This window comes from Labrus mixtus, chromosome 18 (assembly GCF_963584025.1).
Source record: "Labrus mixtus chromosome 18, fLabMix1.1, whole genome shotgun sequence".
In the NCBI taxonomy this organism is placed as follows: Eukaryota; Metazoa; Chordata; class Actinopteri; order Labriformes; family Labridae; genus Labrus; species Labrus mixtus.
Window position 1 is genome coordinate 7,253,434 of NC_083629.1, and position 23,180 is coordinate 7,276,613.

Here is a 23,180-nt window from a genome sequence, read left to right on the forward strand (position 1 = left end):
AAGGTAGAGGGACGGAGAGACTAAGAAGAAGGGATGAGGGTAAGGTTTGAAGGATGGGTGATGAAAGGATGAAGGGATTTTAATTATCCTTTTTTTATGCAGGAAAAGAAACTTGCTGAGAACAAAAAAAGAGTGTAAGGGTTGAGGAATGGCGGGATGAAGGGTTAAGTTTAACGGTCGAGGGATTGAGCGATGAAAGGTTGAAGAGTCAAAAGGGATGCGGGTAAGGTTTCAGCACACTGTACAGTATTATATTACTGTACCTGTGTGTGTGTGGTTTATGGTATCGTGGTAGCTGACAGTTTGTGTACGTTACCGTGGGAACCTGAGAGATCAGTTAAACCGTCTGATGCTAAATCTGACTGATATTTATAAGTGTGTGTTTGGTTTTGTATAGGTGTGTGTATATACAGCATCTTTGAGGAGCCTCACTGTACGTGTGTGTGTGTGTGTGTAGTTCATCAGACTGAGGTCTGAACCACACTGGTTGCTCTGCAGAGTTTAACTGTAACTGTTTGTCTTCATGCTAACTCTCCTATTTGTGGACACACCGCATGTTAAACCACACTGATGTTACTACAGCACAGTGTGTGTGTGTGTGTGTGTCTAAAGGAGGACAGAGAATAGAAGTCTGTGACACTTGTGTCCGAGACTTTAAGTTGATGTCAGGAAAAAAACATTTAAAAATCCTAAATCAGACATAATTCACCTGTTTGACATCACCTGTTACCATAGCATGTTCAACACCTGTGTGACCATCTCCCTTGTGTCCTTCACCTATTTGACAACACCTCCACCTCACAGTCTGTAACTTGTGTGTCCATTTGCCCAAGATTTCTGCCTCTTTCTCTCCACTGTAACTTTACTAAATGTTGCTAAGTGCTAATGATGGATAGACATTAGGTCTTTGTAACATAGCAATGAGTTAATTCTTTCACCTGCTCCTTCTGTGAAGTGTCTGGAGATAACATTTCTTATGAATTGGCGCTCTACAAATAGTCAACAACGACTCCAAAACTGTCACAAATGTTGACTTACACAAATCTGTAGTCGTGCAACCCTTAGTCTGCAGATTTAAGCTCCAGGAGAGCTCAGCGTGATTTTAACTTCACACAGATGAGACTTTTTTGTGATCAGACTCTTACATCCCTGTAACTTTACTGCACTGGACACAAAACACTAGACTTCCTGAAGATTTTAGATTTACCTGCTGAGAGAAAAACAATTAGATTAGATAGAGCTCTAAAACGAGTGACAGAGTTCTCGTCTCGTCTTTATTAAAGCTCCTGGTTTGTGCCAAAATCAGCTTCAGGTGTTGCATTCGAGTTTCACAGGTGACACAGAAAGAGTTCAGCTGCTGAAAGAGGAACAGATTCACAGAGACAGTCCGAGAGCTTTAAGAATTCATTCGTCCAAAGCGTCGTCCATCAGGGTAAAACAAAGTTTCTACAGAGTCCTGTTATAAAACACAAAGTGACGTAATGAGGGAAGGCGACGGATTAAATCTGGAAGTATCCACATTATGTTGACAGTAAGATTTAATGTTTCTACTTGTGTTTAAATCTGACTTTTCCCACGTGCTGCGTTCACTGTCCCTCTGTGTTTTATATAGACGATTCATTCAAACAGAAATCTTCATTATCGTCGTCCTCTTCAGTGTTTACATATGGCTCTAACATCAGCAACTCACTACATTCATTAAGACACCAAATCAAACTGTTTGTAAATCAAAGGAAGCTTCAAACGTCTCAATCATCAAATTTCGGCTCCACCTGTGGAAACCAAGGGACTCACATCAGCGTCTGAGCACCAACTTTTTAAATTTAGAGCTCTTAAATGAGTTTCAGCGCTACCCCTTTAAATGTTGTGCTCGAACAGAAACATCTGAGCCTTTTACAATGTTAAGCTTTCAGACGAGGGTCTGGGTTACTCCCATTTAAATGTAGAGCTGTAAACATGAGCGCATGAGCTCCACAATTTTAAATGTAGAGCTCTAAAACAAGTGTCTTATTGACCCCCACTGAACATTAGAGCTCTGAAACGAGTGTCTGAGCTGCACCTTTTCAAATGTTAAAGCATGTGAGCACCACCTTTTTACATGCAGAGCTTTAACATGAGCGCCTGAGCTTGAGCTCTAAAATGAGTCTTAGCGCTGCCCCTTAAAATGCTCTGTTCTAAGACGAGTGTCTGGGCTCCACCACATACAGTGTAGAGCTCTAACACGAGTGTCTGAGCTCCACCTTTTTAAACCCAGGGTGTCCGAGCTCAACGTTAAGAAATTAAAGCTTTAACAGAAACATCTAAGCTCTATTTTTTTTCAATGTTCAGCTTTAAGACGAGGGTCTGCGCTCCACCTGTTTAAATGAGGAACTCTAAAACAAGCATCTGAGCTCCACCAGTTTAAATGAGGAGCTCTAAAACAAGTGTCTGAAGCTCTACCTTTAAAAATGTGACAACTATATTAGCGGCATTCCTTCAAATTAGTGAGCTCTAAGACGTGTGTCTGACTAGAGCTGAGACCTTTTAACATTTAGAGCTCTTAAATCAGAGTCTTAACGTTATCCCTTTTAATGTAGAGCTCTTGCAAAAACTGTATGAGCTCCATCATTTGAGCTCCGTCGTTATAAATGCAGAGCGTGCGGAGCTCCACCTGCCTAAACCAATCCATAGCACAAGCGTTTGCCGCTTCCTTTAGTTTTTTGTTTTTGTTTACAGAGCAGAGCTGTTCGAGGTCAGCTCACATGATTGTCTCAGACACACAGAGGACACATATGAAGACAAGCAGCAGACACATCGTGTCTGTGTGAACGATAATAAAATAATTCATCACTTTGATTTTTTTTTTTTTGTTTTGAAATGTTCGGATGTAAATCTACGTCTTGAACTGAACAAACATTATTTTTATTTATTTATACGATCTATCTGTCAGCGCTGATGAACACAGTAAAGTCCATAATTGTAGTTTTTGTATTTCTCAGTCTTCCAAAGACAAATATAAATAAATGTCGTTGTCATGGTAACCATCACTCCTCAGTCTTGTCTTCAGTCCGGCTTGCTGTCAGCTCCGCCGACTCCCTTTGACCTTTCTCCATAGAGTCCAGATCTACGTCTCCTCTGACCTCCTCCTGCGTCTCCTCTCCGTTCGCCTCCTCCTTCACGCCGTACGCCTCCTTCTGCCCATTCAGCAGGAGGCTGTGCTGCTCCTCCTCCTCCTCCTCCTCCTCGGGAACCTCCTGCCCCTCCTCCACCTCCTCCAGCTGACGCAGGATGATGGGGAGCTTCGACTGGGAGTTCTCCAGCAGAGCGATGTCGCTCTCCTCGTAGCGAGGCAGAGGAGCGTCCTCCTCCAGCTTCTTCTCAAAGTGAAGACGTTTAGCTCGTCCGCTGGCCAACGCCCTCTCCAGGATCTGCTTCTCTGCCAGACGCAGCTGGATCGCCAGACGAGAGTGCAGCGACAAATCCGGCTTCTCCAGAAGGGAGCGGTCCTCCTGAGCCAAAATGGAGACGGACGGGGGAGAGAGAAAAGAAGAAGTTAAGAACAAATCATTTAAATTCTCCATGTCAGATTCCTCGTAACTTGTTTGACCTTTGAAATATTGTCCTTCATCTTTAACTTTTCAGAATCAACAATGACGTCGTTTTGTTGCGCTTGTCAGTGCCCATGACCTCGGTTTCAGAGCGCTTCTCACCCCCGCTTATTGTTGTTGGTTACAAAATTCAACTTCTGCATCCCTCGATAGCGACAGGCCGGTTTTAATTGCTCTGTTTGCTTAATATTTTTCTTTACTCAAAGAAATGTCACCAAGAAAACATGAAATCTAAGTTAAAGATTCCTGTCCTTGCAGGAATAATTGACCCCTGACGTCTATACCATGTTGTATTGTGTAGATTGTGTGTGGACCCGGGCTGACGTACCTCTGATGTGGTCTTGTAGGTCTTGAGCAGCAGAGCGGCTCTCGTCTCGAGGAAGGTCCACAGTTTGATCTCGTTGTCCCAGCTGACAGGGAACTCGCTGTTTCCGAGAGTGAAGATCTTACCGACGGCCCCCTCCCCCAGCAGGTAGTCCTTCAGCTCCTCTGAAACCAGAACCATGATGAGATCCTCCTCACAGGGATCAGGGGCCGTTGCAGCAGCTCTGTTTACCCTATGTGTAAACTAGTTAGCTGTAGCTTGTAGCTTGGGAGACGTAAGGTTCATTACATCTCTGAGGGATGAACTCTAGCCACTGAAACCCTCTGCACCTCCTCCTCCTCTTTTAAAGTGACCCCGCCTTTCAAGACCAGGACAAGACGACCCTGACACTTACTAGGTCTACAGATAACATCTGACCCCGTTGGACTATCTGAGTTTGTGCAGCACCTTAAATGTTAGCAGTGTGTGAAGTCCGTCCTCAATTAGAAATGAAAAACGTATTAGTCTACGTCTGATCTTCTCCAGAGCTGCTGCAAAACCAGACCAGAGACCAGAACCAGTGACAGACAGACCCTGTCCTGTCAGAGTCCAGGTCTGCAGGGGCTACTGATACTGATTAGTTCATGTTTAAAACTAACTCATACATTTAGTGGAATCATGGACAGCTGGACAGATGTGACAAACACAACTGGACGACAGACACGATTCAGTAAAACACACAAAAAAATATCTTCTAACCTTTGACACTAAAAAGGTCTGAAACTATCGTATGTGTGTCTCACCCTCGGTCATACAGAAGACTCGGAGAAAGGCGAGCAGCTGAGCAGAGATCGGCGGTTCATTACAGTGTAGAGCAAAAGTAGAAGACCTGAAAAACACATACACAAGCACACACACACAGTATTAATAAACTTCTGTTCTCCCCACCTGTAACTTCTCCACTTCTTCTCTCTTCATCTGTTCTTTCTCCAAAAGTACTCGCTTCACTTGTACCCTCCCCACCTGAACCTTTTCCACCTGTACCTTTCCCCCCTCCCTGCTTCTCATATTGACCTATAACTGTCTGTTGGACAGATTTTAAAGGAATGCTCCACCTGATGCTGTCTGACCTTGTAGTTCTAGAAACAGCTGATTCCCTGACATGTCTCTGATCAGTTTATCTGTCTGTGTCCTCTCCTCCTCCTCTCTCTCTCTCTGTATACGATGCTGTTAATCACAGACTTCCTCTCTCAGTCTATGCAGCTGATCATGTCGTCACCGCGGTCTGTGTTTGCTTTGAAGTTGATGTGTGATCAGATCTGTCTCTCTCTCTGTGACAGAAACATCGGGACTGTTTCATCTCTCTGTGCAGAGTCGGAGCGTCACCACTAACAGATTAGAGGAGTCACATTTAAACGCTGCTTTGAATTAACAGGCTGATGATGAAGAGATTAAACTGGTTAATGATGAAAGTATTGGAGGGTAAATGATATGGGGGGGGGGTGCAACATTTAAACAGTTTAATTAAGAGTGAAGGGCTCTGCTGTGAGCAGCAGAGGGTGAGAGGAACACAGATTGTCCTGCAGATCACACTTTTAAACCTCAGCTTAAACACAAGCAGCATTCAAACTGCAGTTCCTTAAGTGTCCACTTGGGGCTGCCTCTAAAAGAACCACAAGTCCCAAACACACTCGTGTTAAAACAACAATTTTTAAAGCAGAATTAAAACATTTTCTGCCTGGAACTAAAAGACAAATACAGTCTGAAAAGGGGGGGAGACTCATCCCTTTTGATTAAATGAAGGATAAGATTTAGTCATAGTTAGGTGTGTGACATATTTGACTGCAAGCAAGCGGGCTGTGGTTGTTTTCAGGTGGCTTAAGACCGGCTTCAGCTGCACCTCTTTGCCTGTTACTAGATTAAACGTTTGGCTGAGACAGCAGATGTCCCTAATTTATACGTACGCAGGTATCCCTGCTCTGGAGAGCACCTCGGCCTTCATGGCAAACAGGCGCTCGCTCTTGCTCACGCCCAGTTTGATCTTCACTCTGTCATGAGCATTATCCTGGAAGAAGAACCCGTTGTGGATCACAAACTCTGCGTTCGATCTCGTGCCGTAGAAGATGTAGATCTGCAGAGGGAGAAAAAAAAATCATCACCAGTTTAACCCTTTGAACCACAGACAGGGATGTGTGTGTGTGCGTGTGTGTGTGTGTGTGTGTGTGTGTTCACCTGTTCGTTCTCCTTGTAGTCCTGCAGAGCGACACACTCGCAGCGATCGTCCTCCAGGTTATATCCTGTAGTGATCTGTTTAAAGACACATCTATCCATTAATTGTTTTGTTTTAGAGTTACATCTGTTTTATATTATGGATTTCACTCTGTGTGTGTACCAGTCCGTTGGTGTGGTTGCACATGTCCCACAGGGGGATCAGGGCCAGAATGAGCCTGCCGCCGTCCTCAGTCGGGATCTGGTTCTGACGGGTCATCACGGAGGACACCGCCCACCTGTCACAATCAGCCAATCACATTTGTAATTTGTAATTTTTGTAATTTCTTTCAAGGATAGCCCCTTGAGATGCATCATCTCATTTTCAAGGGGGTCCTTACAAAACATAAATTAATCATCATAATACAAAATCAATATAAAAGGTAAATCCAAAACATAATACCAAACATTTAAACACAGAGACACCCACACCACAAACACACACACACACACTCACATTCACTCACACTTAATGCTCCCCCAAGCCTAGCCACCCACCAACCAGCCAGTATTACACAATCAGAAAAAAATCTGAAAAAAAATTAAAAAATAAAATATATATATAAAGAAAATCAAAAGCAAGAGCAGGATGTTTGACAATGAGTAAGTAGAGATGATTTAAAGATATGGAAAGAGGTGATAGTGAGCGAGGTAGGTTATTCCAGTCTAATGGAGCTTTAAATTTAAATGCACGGCGACCAATTTCTTTCCTGATTCTTGGTGTGAGGAAAAATAGATGATCAGTATGCCTTAGGCTATACTGTGAACTGAAAGGGATTAGAAATTGTTTCAAGTACGGGGGAAAATTAAAATAGATACATTTAAAAGTAAATAGCGACCAATGAAATGTCCTTCTGGACTTGGGAGCCAGCCAATTCAAGGACTCATACATTAGGCAGTGATGGGTCCTATATGGACACCTCAGAACAAATCTACAGAGACTGTTATATAAGGTAGTGAGAGGTCGAAGATTTGTCTCTGAGGTGTTCCCATAGATAACATCAGCATAATCAAGGATTGGCAGCACCAATTGTGTCACAATTCTCCTCCGGACATGCAGTGAAAAACATTCAACAGAACGATAAAGTGATTTTAGACGGGCATATATTTTTTTAGAAATTGAGTTGATATGAGGTTTGAAAGATAACTGGGAATCTAGCCAAAGGCCCAAATATTTAAATTCATCTACTTTTTCTAATGCAGTTCCATCCAGGAAATTAATATGCCAGTTTTTTGTTAAGGGCAAAGAATCTGGTCGAGTGCAGAACAACATAAAATATGATTTTTTCTTATTCAGAAGAAGTTTATAGACAGAGAACCATTTTTGGACTAGATTAAAATCAGATTGTATTGAGTATTGAATTTGTGAAATGTCCGAACTGGAGGAGTATATTACAATGTCATCTGCATATAAATGAATTAGACAGTCAGAACAGACTTGTGAGAGGTCATTGATGAAGATCATGAATAATAGAGGACCTAAAGATGAACCTTGTGGCACACCTTTATCAATAATCTTGAAGTCTGACTGGCTGCCCTGAAAAAAAACACACTGACTTCTATAATGAAGAAAAGAGTTGAAAAACAACAAAGAGTCAGTAGAGAGACCAATAGCATGTAGTTTATCTAAAAGGAGATAGTGATCAACCATGTCAAATGCTTTAGCAAGGTCAATAAATATAGCACCTGTAGACATATTGCTGTCAGATGCTGACTTTATGTCATTGGTGAATTTTAGTAGAGCAGTGGTGGTCGAGTGGTTTGGTCTAAAACCAGATTGGTGTGTTGATAATAAGTTGTGATCATTAAGATATTTAGATAATTGATTAAAGATGAGTTTTTCAAATATTTTTGCAATGCTATTAATAATTGAGATTTCAGGGTTAACAGATTTTAGGATGCGGTTAAAAGGATGCTGAAGTTAATACATCATGTTGGTGATTCATAAAAAAGTCTGAATTCATGATGTGGTGACAAGAAAACCACTTTAAAATATTTGTTTTGATGGAGTTTGGTTTGACCATTTGTGATGCAACATCCCGATAATCTCAACTAGAGCAGTTAGGTTTATTGATTTACCATCGTAATTGGGATGTGCACATGCGTAACATCACATCACATGGCGTGTGATGTCAGTCATGTGACCTGATGCACGTCGTCATACTGCACTTTTGTGTTGTTGTTGGTTTTGTTAGGTTTTGTTGTTTAGGGGTGGCTGTAACTCAGTTGGTAAAGTCGTTGGGTTCGATCCCCAGCTGAGCACCAAGTCCGATGTTAAGGGTAAGACACTTAACCCAACATTGCTCCCGCTGCTTCGGTGGCGGTGTATGAATGGATTACTGTTGTACATACTCTCTGATGTACACGCTTTGAATAAAAGCGTCTGCTAAGTGAATTGTAACATTGATGCAAACCAGAAATGGATGTTAGTTCAGGGAGTCACGCTCTACTATTATACCAGTTTCGACAACAACTGATCTCTAGCGAGCCTCATCAGCTGATTTGCTTCAAAGCATCCTATTGGCCAAACAGTACTTTTGCCGCCTTATTTAAACTGCTCTAGCCTGCCTACTGCATGTGCATGTAGAGTCCAAGTGTCCCCTGCTTGTAAAAATGTGAATTCCACACTGACGCTGTCTTTCAGTCAGTTATTATCTGGTTTATTTGACCACACCTAAACACACGTACACACACTGACCTGTAGTCATCAAAGGTGAAGCTGTCCTTCAGAGGCAGTTTGCTGGCAGCAGGATGAGTCTGCAGAGGTGGAGGAACACAGATCAGACCGGGTTTCACTGTGCGTGTGTGTGTGTCACTGATTAATCCGTACAGGTGAACACAAAGGATCATACCCATCAGATTGAACACAGTGACCACTCATCACCACATACACAGCACCTGAAACATTAACTGGAGAGCTCCTCATAAAATGGAGGAGGAGGAGGAGAAGGAGGGGCGCCGGTAGGCTAGTGGTTAGTGCGTCCCTGCACTACTGTACGGAGGGTATAGTCTCTCAAGCGGGCAGCCTGGGTTCAAAATCTGAGCCGTGGCTCATTCGCCACTCTCTCTCTTTCCCAGATTTCTGGCTCTATCTACTGTCCTATCTCTACAATGAAGGCCCTAAAAGCCCAAAACAAATCTTAAAAAAGAAAACAAATGTAAGAAGTCCATCCTTTAGGCAACGTCTGAACTTATGCAGAGCTGCTGCAACACGGTACAGAGCTCATTTAAGGAGGTAGACAGCTTAGTTTAGCTGAAAGCATCTCATTACAAAAACTGAATGTTTCTTGTTCATCTTTTGAAGAAGATATTACAAGGAATTATAACATCTAAAAACAGATTATTCTGATTTCACTACATGTGGAAAAACTGTGTATCTCTCTGTGTGAACATCAGCATATATCTGTGAGTCTGATCTCACACACACACACACACACACACACACACACACACACACACACACACACACACACACACACACACACACACACACACACACACACACACACACACACACACACACACACACACACACACACACACACACACACAGTGATGAAGGTACATTCAGGTCAGTTCAATTTAAACCCAATGTGACAGCCCGGTCATCTGAACAGGGCGGGCAGGAGCTACAGGAGGAGGACGTTTGGTGTGTGTGTGTGTGTGTGTGTGTGTGTGTGTGTGTGTGTGTGTGTGTGTGTGTGTGTGTGTGTGTGTGTGTGTGTGTGTGTGTGTGTGTGTGTGTGTGTGTGTGGGGTAAATAGTCTTTTAACCTGAGTATAGTCGTTATCAAACTCGGCTTCCTGGACCTTTTGATAAAATCTTCGTTCTCCATTCACGTTTAGATATGAACAATAATCTGATAATCTTCAGACCATTAAGACTTATATTTTTATTCCTCCCCCCTCACTGACATCAGGTCATTTAGATTACAACACTGCCACCTAGTGGAGTGCAATGGAAGTACACTGTAAAAAAATAACAGCTAGAGAAGGAACAAAAGCATTTCTCCATTGAAGAATTTTAAACATTTAATTATTTAAATCTGTAAAAAATAATAATAAGTAACAACCTTAAATATTCAGCCATTTACACAGAGCTTCATCTCACTAACCCTCCGGCTCAGCACTGACATACTGCATGCTACCATCGAGCGCATCACGCTGTATGTCCTGCATTCAACAATAGTCTGTAGTCTGACCTCCAGTCGTTAGCTTTGTTGCAGTATACCCGGCCTAACTAAACTGGTTTCTGGTCTTTGAATGAGGAAGTAAACTGCATTTTGGCCGAATCAGTACATAAGACTAGTGTAGCAGCGGATCTAAAACAGCCATACAGTTCTATTCATAAATACACCTGAACCTGAAACCAAGACATACCTGAGACCAGAGTGCTCCGAGAGTGAAACAAGACCAAGACATTTAGGGATCAAGACCAAGGCCAGGAGAGACCGAGACAAGACAAGTCTTATAGAGTACTATAACTCTACCTGAAACCCTGCAATCAATGAATCAGCCTCACCTGCAGGTCGTCACACAGTCTGCTGTACATCGTGTAACTCAAACTAAATACAGTTTCTGTCAGAGTGTGTGTGATGTTACAGAGCGAGATCAAAGCTGCCCGTCTCTGCTCGACATCAACACTGACTCATTATCATATCCGCAGATTATGAGATTATAATTCTTACTATCGGCCGTCTGTGACATATTTCATCATTATCTGTGTCATTACACTGAGGCAGTCTGTGATCGTTTCAAGTTCACTAATTAACACGGCGCTGATATGAATGTGAATCACTGGGATGTGTTCATTTATTAATCATGAAGTTTATAATTAAAGTCAGAGCATCGCTGTGATACATCGTTTTATGACTTATAAAGTTTATCAAACAGAGTGTTTAAAGGGTCGAAAGTTTATTAATTAAGTATCAGTGACCATCAGCCTCAGCCTAAATAAACCTCAGATCTCTTCTTCACAAACTAAACCGGGATCATTCCAACATCTCTGTCTGACTTAATGCTGCTCCCTGCTGGTCATAGTGCAGTACTACAGGCACAGAGGAGAAAGATAATGTTCTTACAGCTTCACCTTCTGTTAGCAGACGGGTGAGGCAGCACCAGCTTATCAGAGCAGAGGAGGAACTGGCTCATGTATGACATCATGACTGTTTGTGTGTTTGTACCTGCAGCAGTTTGTAGAAGTACGCATACTGTCTCGCGGTGTTCTTGTACTGGCTCAAGACGTCCTGGATGGCCTGAGTTCCCAGCAGCAGCTGCACCTCCTCCTGCTGAAAGTAGAGCGGTGTGTCGTACTCCTGAGGGAGACTGTGGATGTACGGCATCCACGGTGAAGACGGGTCAGCGCGCTCGCACAGCAGGTGGAACGCCAACGTCACGTTCTCCATCGCCTGCAGGATCCTGTCCTGACTGTGCAGAGGACCTGAGGGGACAAGGACGAGACAGGGAGGGAACCGGGACGAGGAAACGAGGGAGAAGACGAAGACACAGAGGGAGAAGGAGGAGACAGGGAGGGAACCGGGAGGAGGAAACGAGGGAGAAGACGAAGGAGGATGAGGAAGACACCGAGGGAAAAGGAGGAGACAGGGAGGACAGGGAGGAGATGAGGGAGGATGAAGAAGATACAGAGGGAAAAGGAGGAGACAGGGAGGAAGGAGGAGGAGACGAGGGAGGATGAAGAAGATACAGAGGGAAAAGGAGGAGACAGGGAGGAAGGAGACGAGGGAGGATGAAGAAGATACAGAGGGAAAAGGAGGAGACAGGGAGGAAGGAGGAGGAGACGAGGGAGGATGAAGAAGATACAGAGGGAAACGGAGGAGACAGGGAGGGAGGTAGGAGGAGATGAGGGAGGATGAAGAAGATACAGAGGAGACAGGAAGTAAGAGGGAGAACACAGGGAGGGAGAATGTGGAGACAGTGATGGAGGAGGAGGAGGCGAGGGAGGATGAAGAAGACATGAAGGGAAAAGGAGGAGAAAGGGACAGAGAAAGTGGAAAAGAGAGAGGAAGAAGAAACAGGGAGACAAGAGGAGATGGGGAGGAAGAGGAAAAGGAGTTAGAAAAGGGTTGATTGGTACAAGACAGAACCTGTGTTTTTTGTATATGCTCCAGGTTCGTTGAGGACTGAGGATGAGGATCTGTCTGACAGTCTGTAATGTCACACTTTGTCTTAAGTGAGCGTTTAATGTTTATATCTTCAGACCATGTCACAGTATGTCAGATAGTATGGCCATTGATGATTTTTAGGTTGTTTCTCTATTTCCCCGACAGATCCCAACGTTCCTCTTCATCACATGTCCTTACCCAGCACGGAGTTCTGAGCAGACTCCACCGTCATCAGCATCTTCCTGGGAACCCACAGGAACAGCTCCTCTGCCTAAACACACACACACACACACACACACACACACAGAAAAAAGTATTAGACAATTTAGGTATTTAACGAGCCCAGTGTAGGTTACAGTCTGCAGCCAAGAGCCACCACAGAGACCTGAGCACTACAGCTTTAACCATTTGTTAACTTTGTATTTTAACTGGACATTAAGGGGCTGCATGGTGTTGAGGTTAGATCCTCTACTGGAACACTTTCCGTACTTGAGTTTGCATGTTCCCCCTGTGCATGTGTAAGTCCTCATTAGGTACGACCACCTCCTCCCATAGTCCAAGGACATGCCAAGTTAGGTTGGGTGGGTGGACCTGTTTGTTTCTATAGATGGATGAACGTTAGGGTTTAAATCTCTGCTCTGACCTTGATGTCTCTGGTGGCCTTCAGTCCGTATCCCTCTGATCCAAAGTCTGAGACACAGAATCCTTCAGAGGGTCCTCCGTTCTCCTGAGCCCACGCCATCAGGTCTGAGAAATACTCCTCTCTGCTGCCGTCGAACACCACCGACAGGCCTGAACAACATATTTATAATAATAATTATCACAATAATAATAAGAAGAAGAAGAAGAAGAACCGGCTCAGAGAAATACTCTTTTCATCAAAACACTTAAGTAGTTTCTTGTTCTCACCTTTCTGTTTCTTGCGGATTTTCTCCACCAGGCCTCGGATCTGGACATACTCCTCCCACTCTTTACCAGCAGAGGCTGCACTGCTGCATTCTGGGAAACACGTGCAGACCATAAACACCTGTAGCACTTTAAATCAACATGAACAAATACCTGTATACTGCATGAATCTTCTTTAGATACACAGGTTCAGGTGTGAGGGTACAGGTGTACGTACTCTGCAGCAGCTCAGAGATCAGGTTCATCATCTCTTTCGGAGAAACGGCAGTGCTGGCTCCTCCTGAACCAGACTTCTGAGTCTTGACTCGACTCTTTTTACCCATGATGCTCTTTGTCAACAAGCTGGAAAACAAAGCAGTCTACTGTTAATAGATGAATCTGGACACATTGTCACATAAACATCTGTTGATTTATTAACATTAAACAGGAGTTTGATAACATGTCATCTGAGAATATAGGTCTCGGTTTGTCTCTGAACCGAAAGCATTTTTACTCGGCCTTGTCTCAGTCTCAGATTGGGAGGTCTCCAGATTTTAAATCAAGACCGGTCAAGACCACCACTGATCGGCAATTTTCCACGTCAACACTGTTTAAAGTGATAGTCATTACAAACATTGAATATTGGAATGTAAATATGTTCAGACATTGACTCTGATCAACCGTGTAACATTTAATGCAGTTTGGACTCCGTGTGTTTGAGTTCTTGCTCTTTCATAAGACTTTGATCTCTCACTCTGACTCTCTGACAGCCAGTCACAATGTTCTACATCATCATACAAACGCAGGCGAAGGCGCCCATCTAATAGAATGGTAGGGGAAACACTGTGGTACCTACACCGGTATTATCCCAGTTTAAAGTCTAACCTTCATTATCACAGTTTCAGGTCTGATCTGGTAGCTCACAGCAGCCTCAAGGTTCATTATGCAGAGTAAGTCTGAGTGTTAGGCCTGAGACTTCACACCGACACACACACACAGACAGACACAGAGACACCTTTAAATAGACCAAGTATCAACGTTCACTTCACACCAACAGTTCAATCTCCTTCAGGACTTAACACAGATAATATGAATCCCTGCTTCCTTTGCAGAAGCAGCTGCCCCACACACACACACACACACACACACACACACACACACACACACACACACACACACACACACACACACACACACACACACACACACACACACACACACACACACACACACACACACACACACACACACACACACACACACACACACACACACACACACACACACACACACACACACACACACACACACACACACACACACACACACACACACACACACACACACACACACACACACACACACACACACACACACACACACACACACACACACACACACACACACACACACACACACACACACACACACACACACACACACACACACACACACACACACACCTCTTTAACCCCCCTCACAGACTGTGTGTGTCTCTGAGTGTGTGTGTGTCTCACAGCTGCTCGGTGACACTCAGCAGCAGCTGCTCTCTAAAAACATTGAACATAAATGTCCTAAAACGTTCTCATACTGAGACTGAGGAGAGGAACAACAACGAGCTAACAGAGGATAAGTACCCGCCCTGTGAGCACATTCACACAGTAAGATAAATAAAGATGTATTAAACACTAAGCTGTCAGGTTTATCGGCCCCTCTAAGGGTTCATACTCATTAATGCAATCAAAAAAAAAAAACATTTTCGTTAACTGAAACTAAAATAAAAACAAGGTATTGTGTGCTTAAAAAACTAACTAAAATAAAATGTTAGTATGAGGGTAAAAGGTCAAATAAAAAAAGTGTCCTCAGTTTTCATCTTTGACACGAGCACACTGACTGACACACATCCTATCCTTTTGATGTCTTTCATGAACACCTACGCACTTAATGGTGATGAAGATGATGATATATTTAGGATGGTTTTGATGCTGATTAGAACTCTGAAGAACAGCTGTCCATGTTGTGCTCTGCCTCGTGTCACTTTCTGTCAGCACCTGTGTGTCCAATCAGACTTAAAGCTGTTTGTTTGCACTTCCTGATGTTGTCTCCTCCTCTGTAGATCCTCGCTTGTCTTGTTCTTATTCTCTGATTTATGCCGCTTTGGATAAAAGCGTCTGCTGAATTGTACAATTATTACAGTTAAGATGTTGATGAGCTTGCTGACTGCAGAAGTTTAACATTTTTGTCCCATACTCACACTATATTTTAAAACAAGTTGCTTTATATCTCACTCTGAACCATGTATGCACACACAGGATCCTGTGGAGATGTCAGAGTGATGCGGCTGCAAGGGTAAGCTGGTGGTCAGGGTCGGTGCCTTGCTTAAGGGCACCTGGGCAGTGCTCAGGAAGTGAACTTGCCCCTCTCTAGCTATCAGACCAATTTCTGCACCGGCGACGCCCCCGGATCCACAACCCGAGTCCCTCCAGACTGAGCTACAGACAAATCAGCATTAAAAAGTGATGAAAACTAAACAGAGAAAGTCTTCATGGTCTCATCACATTATGACTTACTGCACTCCAAGTTAGAACTTTCTCTGCTTCATTGTGATATGTAGACCATATTTACATGAGTATCTATCACTGTGTGAAGCAGCAGTGGATCTGACTGTGTGTTCCTGAAGCTAACACACCTGAGTGACCACAGTAAACACAGGTCAATCTTCAGGATTGGACCTGCAGGAAGATTCTTCCTTTACCTGTCCACAGGTAAATTACAGTGAGTTTATCACAGACGTCCAGTCAGTCAGGGTGTTATCCCTCTGAACTCCACAATCACTCAGGTTTTGTTGTTTTTTTGTAGGGTTAAATATAGGTACCCTGGCTACAAGCTAAACCAACAACCAGTGCTCCCAGTTAGCCTCCCGTGTTACCAGCACCCTGTCCCAGTAGGCCAGCAGCTAGCATTAGCTTCCTAGCAGTGAGGATACACGCCCCTCCAGCTCATTCATCTCCACTGAACGATCCCAGGCTAGGTGTTAGCTGCTAGCTGTTAGCTGCTAAGCTGTCAGGTGGTAAAGGATCAGGGAGCTAATCTGCTGAATTAGCTCACTAGCTACTAGCATAAACCCGCGTGTACAGCGCATGCGCACATCAGCACAGAATAACAGTAGTCAGCAGGTGAGAACTTTTTAAAAGTGAATAACAAACCCGTTTTTCTCCGTTTTAATACACTTACCTTAATAAGTGACAGAAGCACTTCTCTGTTTCTACGCTGAAACCTACCGTGACTCAGCGCGGCCTCTGATTGGATGACAAAAGGAGATACACCCACATACAAAGTGCTGGATTCCTGCGTTCTGATTGGTTACTGGGCAGCACGCCCAAAGCGCATGGCGTTGATGGTGCATTCCGGTGCTGCTCGGATGGTCCAAGTTTCCGAGTTGGGAAGTTGTTTTTTCGACATCAGTGTGTTCACGTGATTTCAGTTAGGAAAGTCTGAATGTTGTAACAACAGTAACAAACAGCGTTGATGCGAAGAAGACGTGTGAATGTCTCTATTAAAAGATATATTTGAGCAAAAAGTTGATGTGCAATACGTGTATAAATAAAAAGTATGTTAACATTGACAAAACATATTTTGCCCCTCATGTGAAGACGATTCTGACGATTCAGCAGGTGTTCATGTGCGTTTTACAACTAAACAACAACTCGTTTTTCCGAAGTATCCGACACCACGTGAATGTAGCATAAACAGCAAGCCATCCCCGCGCGGCTTGTGATTGGACATTTACTTTTAGAACGCTTAATAGTACCATATATGGTAATGTTCGCTCGTCTGTGATTGGATGAGGTAAAAGTCAATCATGCGATGTGTGTGCGGCGGTGTTTGGTGCTCTTTGTTTGGATGAATGTGGAGAGAACAGCTAGCAGCGTGACTACAGGATGTTTAAGTCTTAATAGTTCAGAATAATCAGTTTTAAATTACGTTAAATACTTCCAGCTTCATGTGGGAGCATATCATTTAAACAAACTGATTTTATTTACCTTTACTTTCTATGTATATCAGCAACGTTAGCTGCTAGCATCGCTGGTCGGTGCAGGTAAATGTAGTTTTCCTAAAGCCGGAACTACAGAATCCTCCTCTAGCTTCAGGTCCTGCTCCCCCGCAGGACGAACCGGTGCCGGACACCCTGGAGCTCCTCAGACCCCTACTGTACTGGGACCGGAAGGACCCGGCCGGCCTGGACCACATCAAACCATGCTGGTACTGGGACAAGAAGGACCTGGTCCACACTCCGTCCCAGGCTGAGGGTCTGGATCCCGCCACCGAGGCCCGGTACCGCCGAGAGGGGGCCCGGTTCATCTTCGACGCGGGGACTAGACTCGGCCTGTATCCTTAAAGATTTCAAATATAATGATTTAAATACAAAATATATATAATTAAGTTAAGATTTAGTTATAATGTAATGCTTATATTGTGAAAGGTTTGCACACACTGACAGGTGAAGGTGAGGATGAGGTATCACAGGGTAAGAAATGACACCACATTGTGTTCCTACCAGGACTTCTAGTTTTGTTGTTGAGACATCCAAACATGATCAATATCAATAGATTTTAACTATCAAATCAAAGTTTAACATGTTGCTATGGTGAACAACCCTGTTCTCTCTCATGTCATTGACCTTAACCTGAGCGGCTGCAGACACTATGACACTCTGGCTACAGGCATCGTTTACTTCCATCGTTTCTACATGTTTCACTCCTTCAAACAGTTCCCCAGATATGTGAGTATGAAGATCACTTATGTGTGTCTCACTTAGATAAGAACATACTGATTTTCAGTCATATTTTTAACTAAGAAGAACCAAGAACAAAAGTGAGAGCATGGAGTTGGTTCAATTGAATTCATAGATTGGCAAATACTGACACTTCCTTTGGCTGAAATTGAAACTGAAATTTCCTTTGGCTTAAAGTCGCATTCATGTTTCTTAAAAACCTGCATGGAACCCTGAACTGTGTCTGCAGGTTGTTGTCATTTTAAACCCTGAACTGTGTCTGCAGGTTGTTGTCATTTTAAACCCTGAGCTGTGTCTGCAGGTTGTTGTCATTTTAAACCCTGAGCTGTGTCTGCAGGTTGTTGTCATTTTAAACCCTGAGCTGTGTCTGCAGGTTGTTGTCATTTTAAACCCTGAGCTGTGTCTGCAGGTTGTTGTCATTTTAAACCCTGAGCTGTGTCTGCAGGTTGTTGTCTTTTTAAACCCTGAGCTGTGTCTGCAGGTTGTTGTCATTTTAAACCCTGAGCTGTGTCTGCAGGTTGTTGTCTTTTTAAACCCTGAGCTGTGTCTGCAGGTAACAGGAGGATGCTGCCTCTTCCTGGCAGGTAAAGTGGAGGAGACTCCAAAGAAGTGCAAAGACATCATAAAGACGGCTCGCGGTTTGCTCAACGACGTCCAGTTCGCTCAGTTTGGAGACGATCCAAAGGTCTGTATCAGAGTTTGACTTGTGCTGTCTGCGCTGATAGAAAAGACTGTCCATGTTGCTGGAGAAAATCTTTCTAGAATTTGGGGTTGTAAATGTAGAGTGTGTGTGTGTGTGTCACAGGAGGAGGTGATGGTGTTGGAGCGCATTCTGCTGCAGACCATCAAGTTTGACCTGCAGGTGGAGCATCCATACCAGTTCCTGCTGCGCTATGCCAAGCAGCTCAAAGGTTCCTACATTTCTATCAGCATTAATCCATACCAGACTTCAGACCACTGAGCCAACCCTGAAACATTTTCTGTCTCACAGGTGATAAGAACAAGGTGCAGAAACTGGTTCAGATGGCCTGGACCTTCGTCAATGACAGGTGAGATTACACACCTGGGATGAGACCTGTGACTATGTCTGAAATATGATTTAAGGATTGGTGACAGTATCCAGCAGATTTACCTCCCTTCAGCGACACAGCGAAAAACCACAATAATATTAATGGAAGTAATCTCTTACAGTCTGTACACCATGGTGGCCCTGCAGTGGGAGCCTCAGATTATCGCTGTAGCCGTCATGTACCTGGCAGGTCGTCTCTCTAAATTCGACCTCCAGGAATGGACCTCCAAACAGACGAACCGCCGCTGGTGGGAGCAGTTTGTCCACGACGTACCTGTGGAGGTTCTAGAAGGTATCAGAACAACCCCGACCCTGATCATGCAGCACGGCCCGGTTGTTCGAAACAACTTTAACCGGGTTAAAGCTATCGGATCGGAAGAAACAATTAAGATCAGGCTCCTGTTTTCTATCTAGAGAACACCTCCAGTTTGTGTCGTGTGAAAGTGTAAATGAAACCTTATGAACAGCCGGGCCCTGATTATTAATCTGATTTGATATCATACAGCAGAATCTAAATTGACCTAACTCTCCCTTCTCCTCCTCCGCTCAGATATCTGCCATCAGATCCTTGATTTGTACTCTCAGGCCAAGCAGCAGATTCCTGATGGAGGGATGAGTGCTGGAGACACCCCCCTCCCCCCCTCCATCCTGTCCCCCTCAGTCCCTCCCCCAACGAAGAAGACTTCCCCTCAGACCAGCCCTCGACCCCCCCGACCAGCACAGGTGAGCCGACCTCTCTTTGACCCACAGCTGGGTTGACTGTTTCCTTTTTAACAGTACAACTCTGCACCAGCGCCGTAACCAAGCTCAGTCGTCATTACGTCTTAAGACTTAGGGATGAAGTGTGCTTAGGCACGGGACGGATTGCCAGTGTGACCGCGGCCTCACATTAGCTCACCCCTGACCTCATGTGGAAAATTTACTAAGGAGCTGGCAGGAGAAAGTTCGAGTCAGAGTGAAAAATTTTGCCTTTTGGGTTCAGACATGCAAACAGGATATGACCATCATTTATCTTAGATACAGTCATGTCCCTGTTATTATGTATCTCATATAGAGTCTCTGTAGTTTATGTATTACATAGTTTAAATTCTGAATGTTATTATTTGTGTTTAATTTTCAGCCGTCTCCCAAAGAAGACAACAAAGTCATCAGTGAGTTCAACATAACAAACATAGAACAAGAAAATGTCTGTCATCTACAAACACACACATTTCAATACAGGCCTTTTGTTTTACAGAGCTCACTAATCCAGAGCTGCCGCCTCCGCCTCCTCCACCTCCACCTCCTCCTCCTGTTTCTATGAACACAGGTGAGTGTCTCCTCACGTTTCACAAACTCTCGGTCCGACTCTGAGCTCTAAGGTGGCAAACTCTGAGTTAATGGTTCCAGAGCAGCTGATTTGAGTAGGTTCACTCAGAGTTCAGCGCCTACACCACGACTATAAAAAGCCAACATTAATGGAGCCCTGATACTACTATCACCACGGCAACAAAAAAGAGCTCCTCACACTTTTCCCCTCTTGAACTGTACATCTTCATGCGCACATACGGTGAATATGAACAGGTTTTTTAGAGACATGAAAGTAACGCTGCTGCAGAACCAAAGGGCTGCTGCTCGAGTCTGCATGTTAGCTTGAATGAAGGCTACTCTATTTATTCAATTTCAATTTTGCCAGTTTCTGGCTCTGAAAGAGGGCGGAGACGGGGAGTAAACTCAGGGTTCATTGAAGAAAACCTGCTCCCCAGGTTAGGTTCACAGACTCGGTTACCATAGTAACTGACTCAGAGCTAAAGTTATTTCTCTCTCTTTCTCGTGTTTGAGTGACCTCCCTTTTTCTCTCCGACAGATCTTAAACCCCCCTCCTCCTACCCTCCAGCCCCTGAGCCACCCTCTAAACCACCACCCCCTCCTTTACCCCACTGCCCCCCTCCGCCCCCTCCCCCTCCTATAGACCTGCCCCCTCCCTCCAGCTCTCTGCTGTCCAGTGAGGGTTACCAGACCATCCAGTCCATGATGAACACCTCAATACCTCAGGCCTGTGCACCACCCATGAACTATCACCACTACCCCCCAGGCACCACCGCCTACAACGCCCCTCCTCTGTCAGTCTACAGCTACCTGCTGGGTCCGCCCCCCTCCGTCATGGGGCTACCTCCTAGTCTGAGCGGGGCGTATCACCCTCCTCCTAACACGGGACAACATCAGCTGCCCCCTCCTATGCCACCTGGGATGCTGCCGCCCGGACAGAACCACAGGACCTGGATGAGATGAGAACCACGAGGACTCAACAAGTAACACTGACCTCGGATCAGATATATCCAATCAGAGATCAATCCAATCAGAGATCAATCCAATCACAGATCAATAATCCAATCACAGATCAATAATAAATTACAGTCCAATCAGGATTTAGTAATCCAATAGTCAATCATAAATCCAGAGATCCATTGTCTAATCAGAGATCAGTAACCCATCATGCATCAATTACGGTATCCAATCAGTAAATCAGACTGTAAATATAAACTCCATTGTTTATGTTTTAGCTGTTTGCTATAAAATCTGTTTTTTTTTTCACATTTCTCAGGTTTTTAAAGTTCTAAATCCGTCCGCTCTGGTTTCTGTTTTCACACATAATCTATAGAACTAAACTGGTTAGAACTGGTTGAAACTGGTCCATTGGGGTACAAAACCCATTAAAAGTGTTTTATTATGTTGTTTTAAACTGGTTTATTATCGTACTGAACTGGTTGAAACTGTTTATTTTGGTGTCAATCTGATTGTAGATCTGGTTAATGATGGTGTTAAACTGGTTCAAACTGGTTTATTACGCTATGCAGGTTAAAACAGGTTATTTCATTGTGTCTAACTGATTTAAACTGGTTTATTGTGGTACCAAACTGGTTGAAATTGGTTATTTCATGGTTTTAAACTGGTTCAAACTGGTTAATTATGATATACGACCGGTTCAAATTGGTAAAAACTGGTTTATAATGCTATGTTGGTTAAAACAGGTAATTTCATTGTCTAGTTGAAACTGTTTTATTTGGTGTCCAACAGCACCATTAACTAGTTTACATCAGTTAAACTGGTTTATTATGGTTTCAAATTAGGTTTATTTTATTGTTAAACTGGTTTACAATGTTATTACCCTGTTTTAACTTTGTTTCTCATGGTATTAAACTGGTTTCTTATGGTTTTAAACTGCTCTATAATGGCATACATGTTAATTTGAAGGAGGTAAAGATGTTGGTTTGAACAGAAACCGTCTGTATTGATCCTGATGTGAACACATGAGCAGTGATTTTAATGTTTACTTTTTTTTTTTTTTTACTGTAAAATAATAAACCTGATAAAGAAGTCACACCTGAGGAGAACGTTCAGTTATTGAGTTCACTTTAGGGTTCTTATGTAGGACTATGATCTCTGCAGCTGTTTGATTTTAGACTCATTATGAGCTTTAACTTCTTTTCTATTACAGTTTGCATTTGACATTAAAATGACGATCAGCTGACAGCAGAGGCGCTGCTTGTCAACAGGCTTGGGGCCCCAGACCAGTAGGGGGCCTCTGAGGGCTCACAATCTTAAACCAGAGCAGTGGCTTAAAGTGTGCACATTTTGCAAAGATAGTAGGAAACCTCCTTTGAGGGGCCCCATGTGACAGCACTCACTCTATTGCTGTGAAAAGTTTTTCAATGAAAGTCACTGAAGACAACTGAAGAGGAATTAGACATCAGGAGAGAAAAAAAGGAAGAGGAGAAAGCGTTGGCTGGCAGACACACTGGTGATGAACGCTGGTTGGAGGGTCCTCCAAATTATTTTTGTCTAGGGCCCTGACAGAGTCTAGAATCGCCACTGCTGACAGCAAACTTGTTTTATGATCATGGTAGGTTATTAAAGAAGTTAACTCTGCCCCCCTCTTATGTGAACACACTCAGGGAAACTGAGTGAACTTGTCAGGCTTCACGTGACAGTCCAGTGTGATCTCATCTGTCAGGTGAAGCCAGGTAACTTAAAGATCCCCTCATGTTGGTTTCATAATGGGACACATTCAGACCCAGTATGAACTCACAGACAGCACTGACGCCCGACTGGCTCCAGCGAGGATCGATTTGTGTGTTTACATCTCCTGAATTTGAATACACTGATTTAAA

General features: G+C 43.7%; 2 protein-coding genes across 2 annotated transcripts; one reads left to right on the top strand and one right to left on the bottom strand.

Moving 5' to 3' along the window:
• Positions 1–2,323: 2,323 nt before the first annotated feature.
• On the bottom strand, positions 2,324–16,523 carry setd3 (SET domain containing 3, actin histidine methyltransferase). Its single transcript, XM_061062655.1, has 14 exons — positions 16,400–16,523; positions 13,404–13,528; positions 13,190–13,279; positions 12,924–13,072; positions 12,479–12,551; positions 11,342–11,598; positions 8,858–8,916; positions 6,284–6,398; positions 6,124–6,198; positions 5,856–6,022; positions 4,695–4,780; positions 3,916–4,076; positions 2,397–3,488; positions 2,324–2,354 (listed from the first exon to the last, which is right to left on the bottom strand). Exons 2-13 carry the CDS (start codon positions 13,507–13,509, stop codon positions 3,024–3,026), a joined length of 1,803 nt encoding a protein of 600 aa, XP_060918638.1. The 5' UTR covers positions 13,510–13,528; positions 16,400–16,523; the 3' UTR covers positions 2,324–2,354; positions 2,397–3,023.
• Positions 16,306–21,592, top strand: LOC132993619 (cyclin-K-like). Its single transcript, XM_061063552.1, has 11 exons — positions 16,306–16,341; positions 17,247–17,554; positions 17,867–17,948; positions 18,514–18,645; positions 18,766–18,871; positions 18,952–19,009; positions 19,152–19,321; positions 19,580–19,752; positions 20,150–20,180; positions 20,267–20,338; positions 20,876–21,592. The coding sequence occupies exons 1-11, from the start codon at positions 16,306–16,308 to the stop codon at positions 21,298–21,300; spliced, it is 1,593 nt and encodes a 530-aa protein (XP_060919535.1). The 3' UTR covers positions 21,301–21,592.
• The last annotated feature ends 1,588 nt before the right edge of the window (positions 21,593–23,180 follow it).

What these genes read in the sequence shown, in the direction of transcription:
- LOC132993619 (XM_061063552.1), top strand. Translation starts at nt 16,306, where the DNA reads ATGCGCACATCAGCACAGAATAACAGTAGTCAGCAG. An exon ending in AGAAGACAACAAAGTCATCA is followed by an intron (nt 20,181 to 20,266) that starts GTGAGTTCAACA and finishes TTTGTTTTACAG; the next exon opens with AGCTCACTAATCCAGAGCTG. An exon ending in TCCTGTTTCTATGAACACAG is followed by an intron (nt 20,339 to 20,875) that starts GTGAGTGTCTCC and finishes TCTCTCCGACAG; the next exon opens with ATCTTAAACCCCCCTCCTCC.
- setd3 (XM_061062655.1), bottom strand. Translation starts at nt 13,509, where the DNA reads ATGGGTAAAAAGAGTCGAGTCAAGACTCAGAAGTCTGGTTCAGGAGGA. An exon ending in ACTTCTACAAACTGCTGCAG is followed by an intron (nt 8,917 to 11,341) that starts GTACAAACACAC and finishes CCACCTCTGCAG; the next exon opens with ACTCATCCTGCTGCCAGCAA. An exon ending in TCCAGAGCAGGGATACCTGC is followed by an intron (nt 4,781 to 5,855) that starts GTACGTATAAAT and finishes TGTGTTTTTCAG; the next exon opens with GTCTTCTACTTTTGCTCTAC.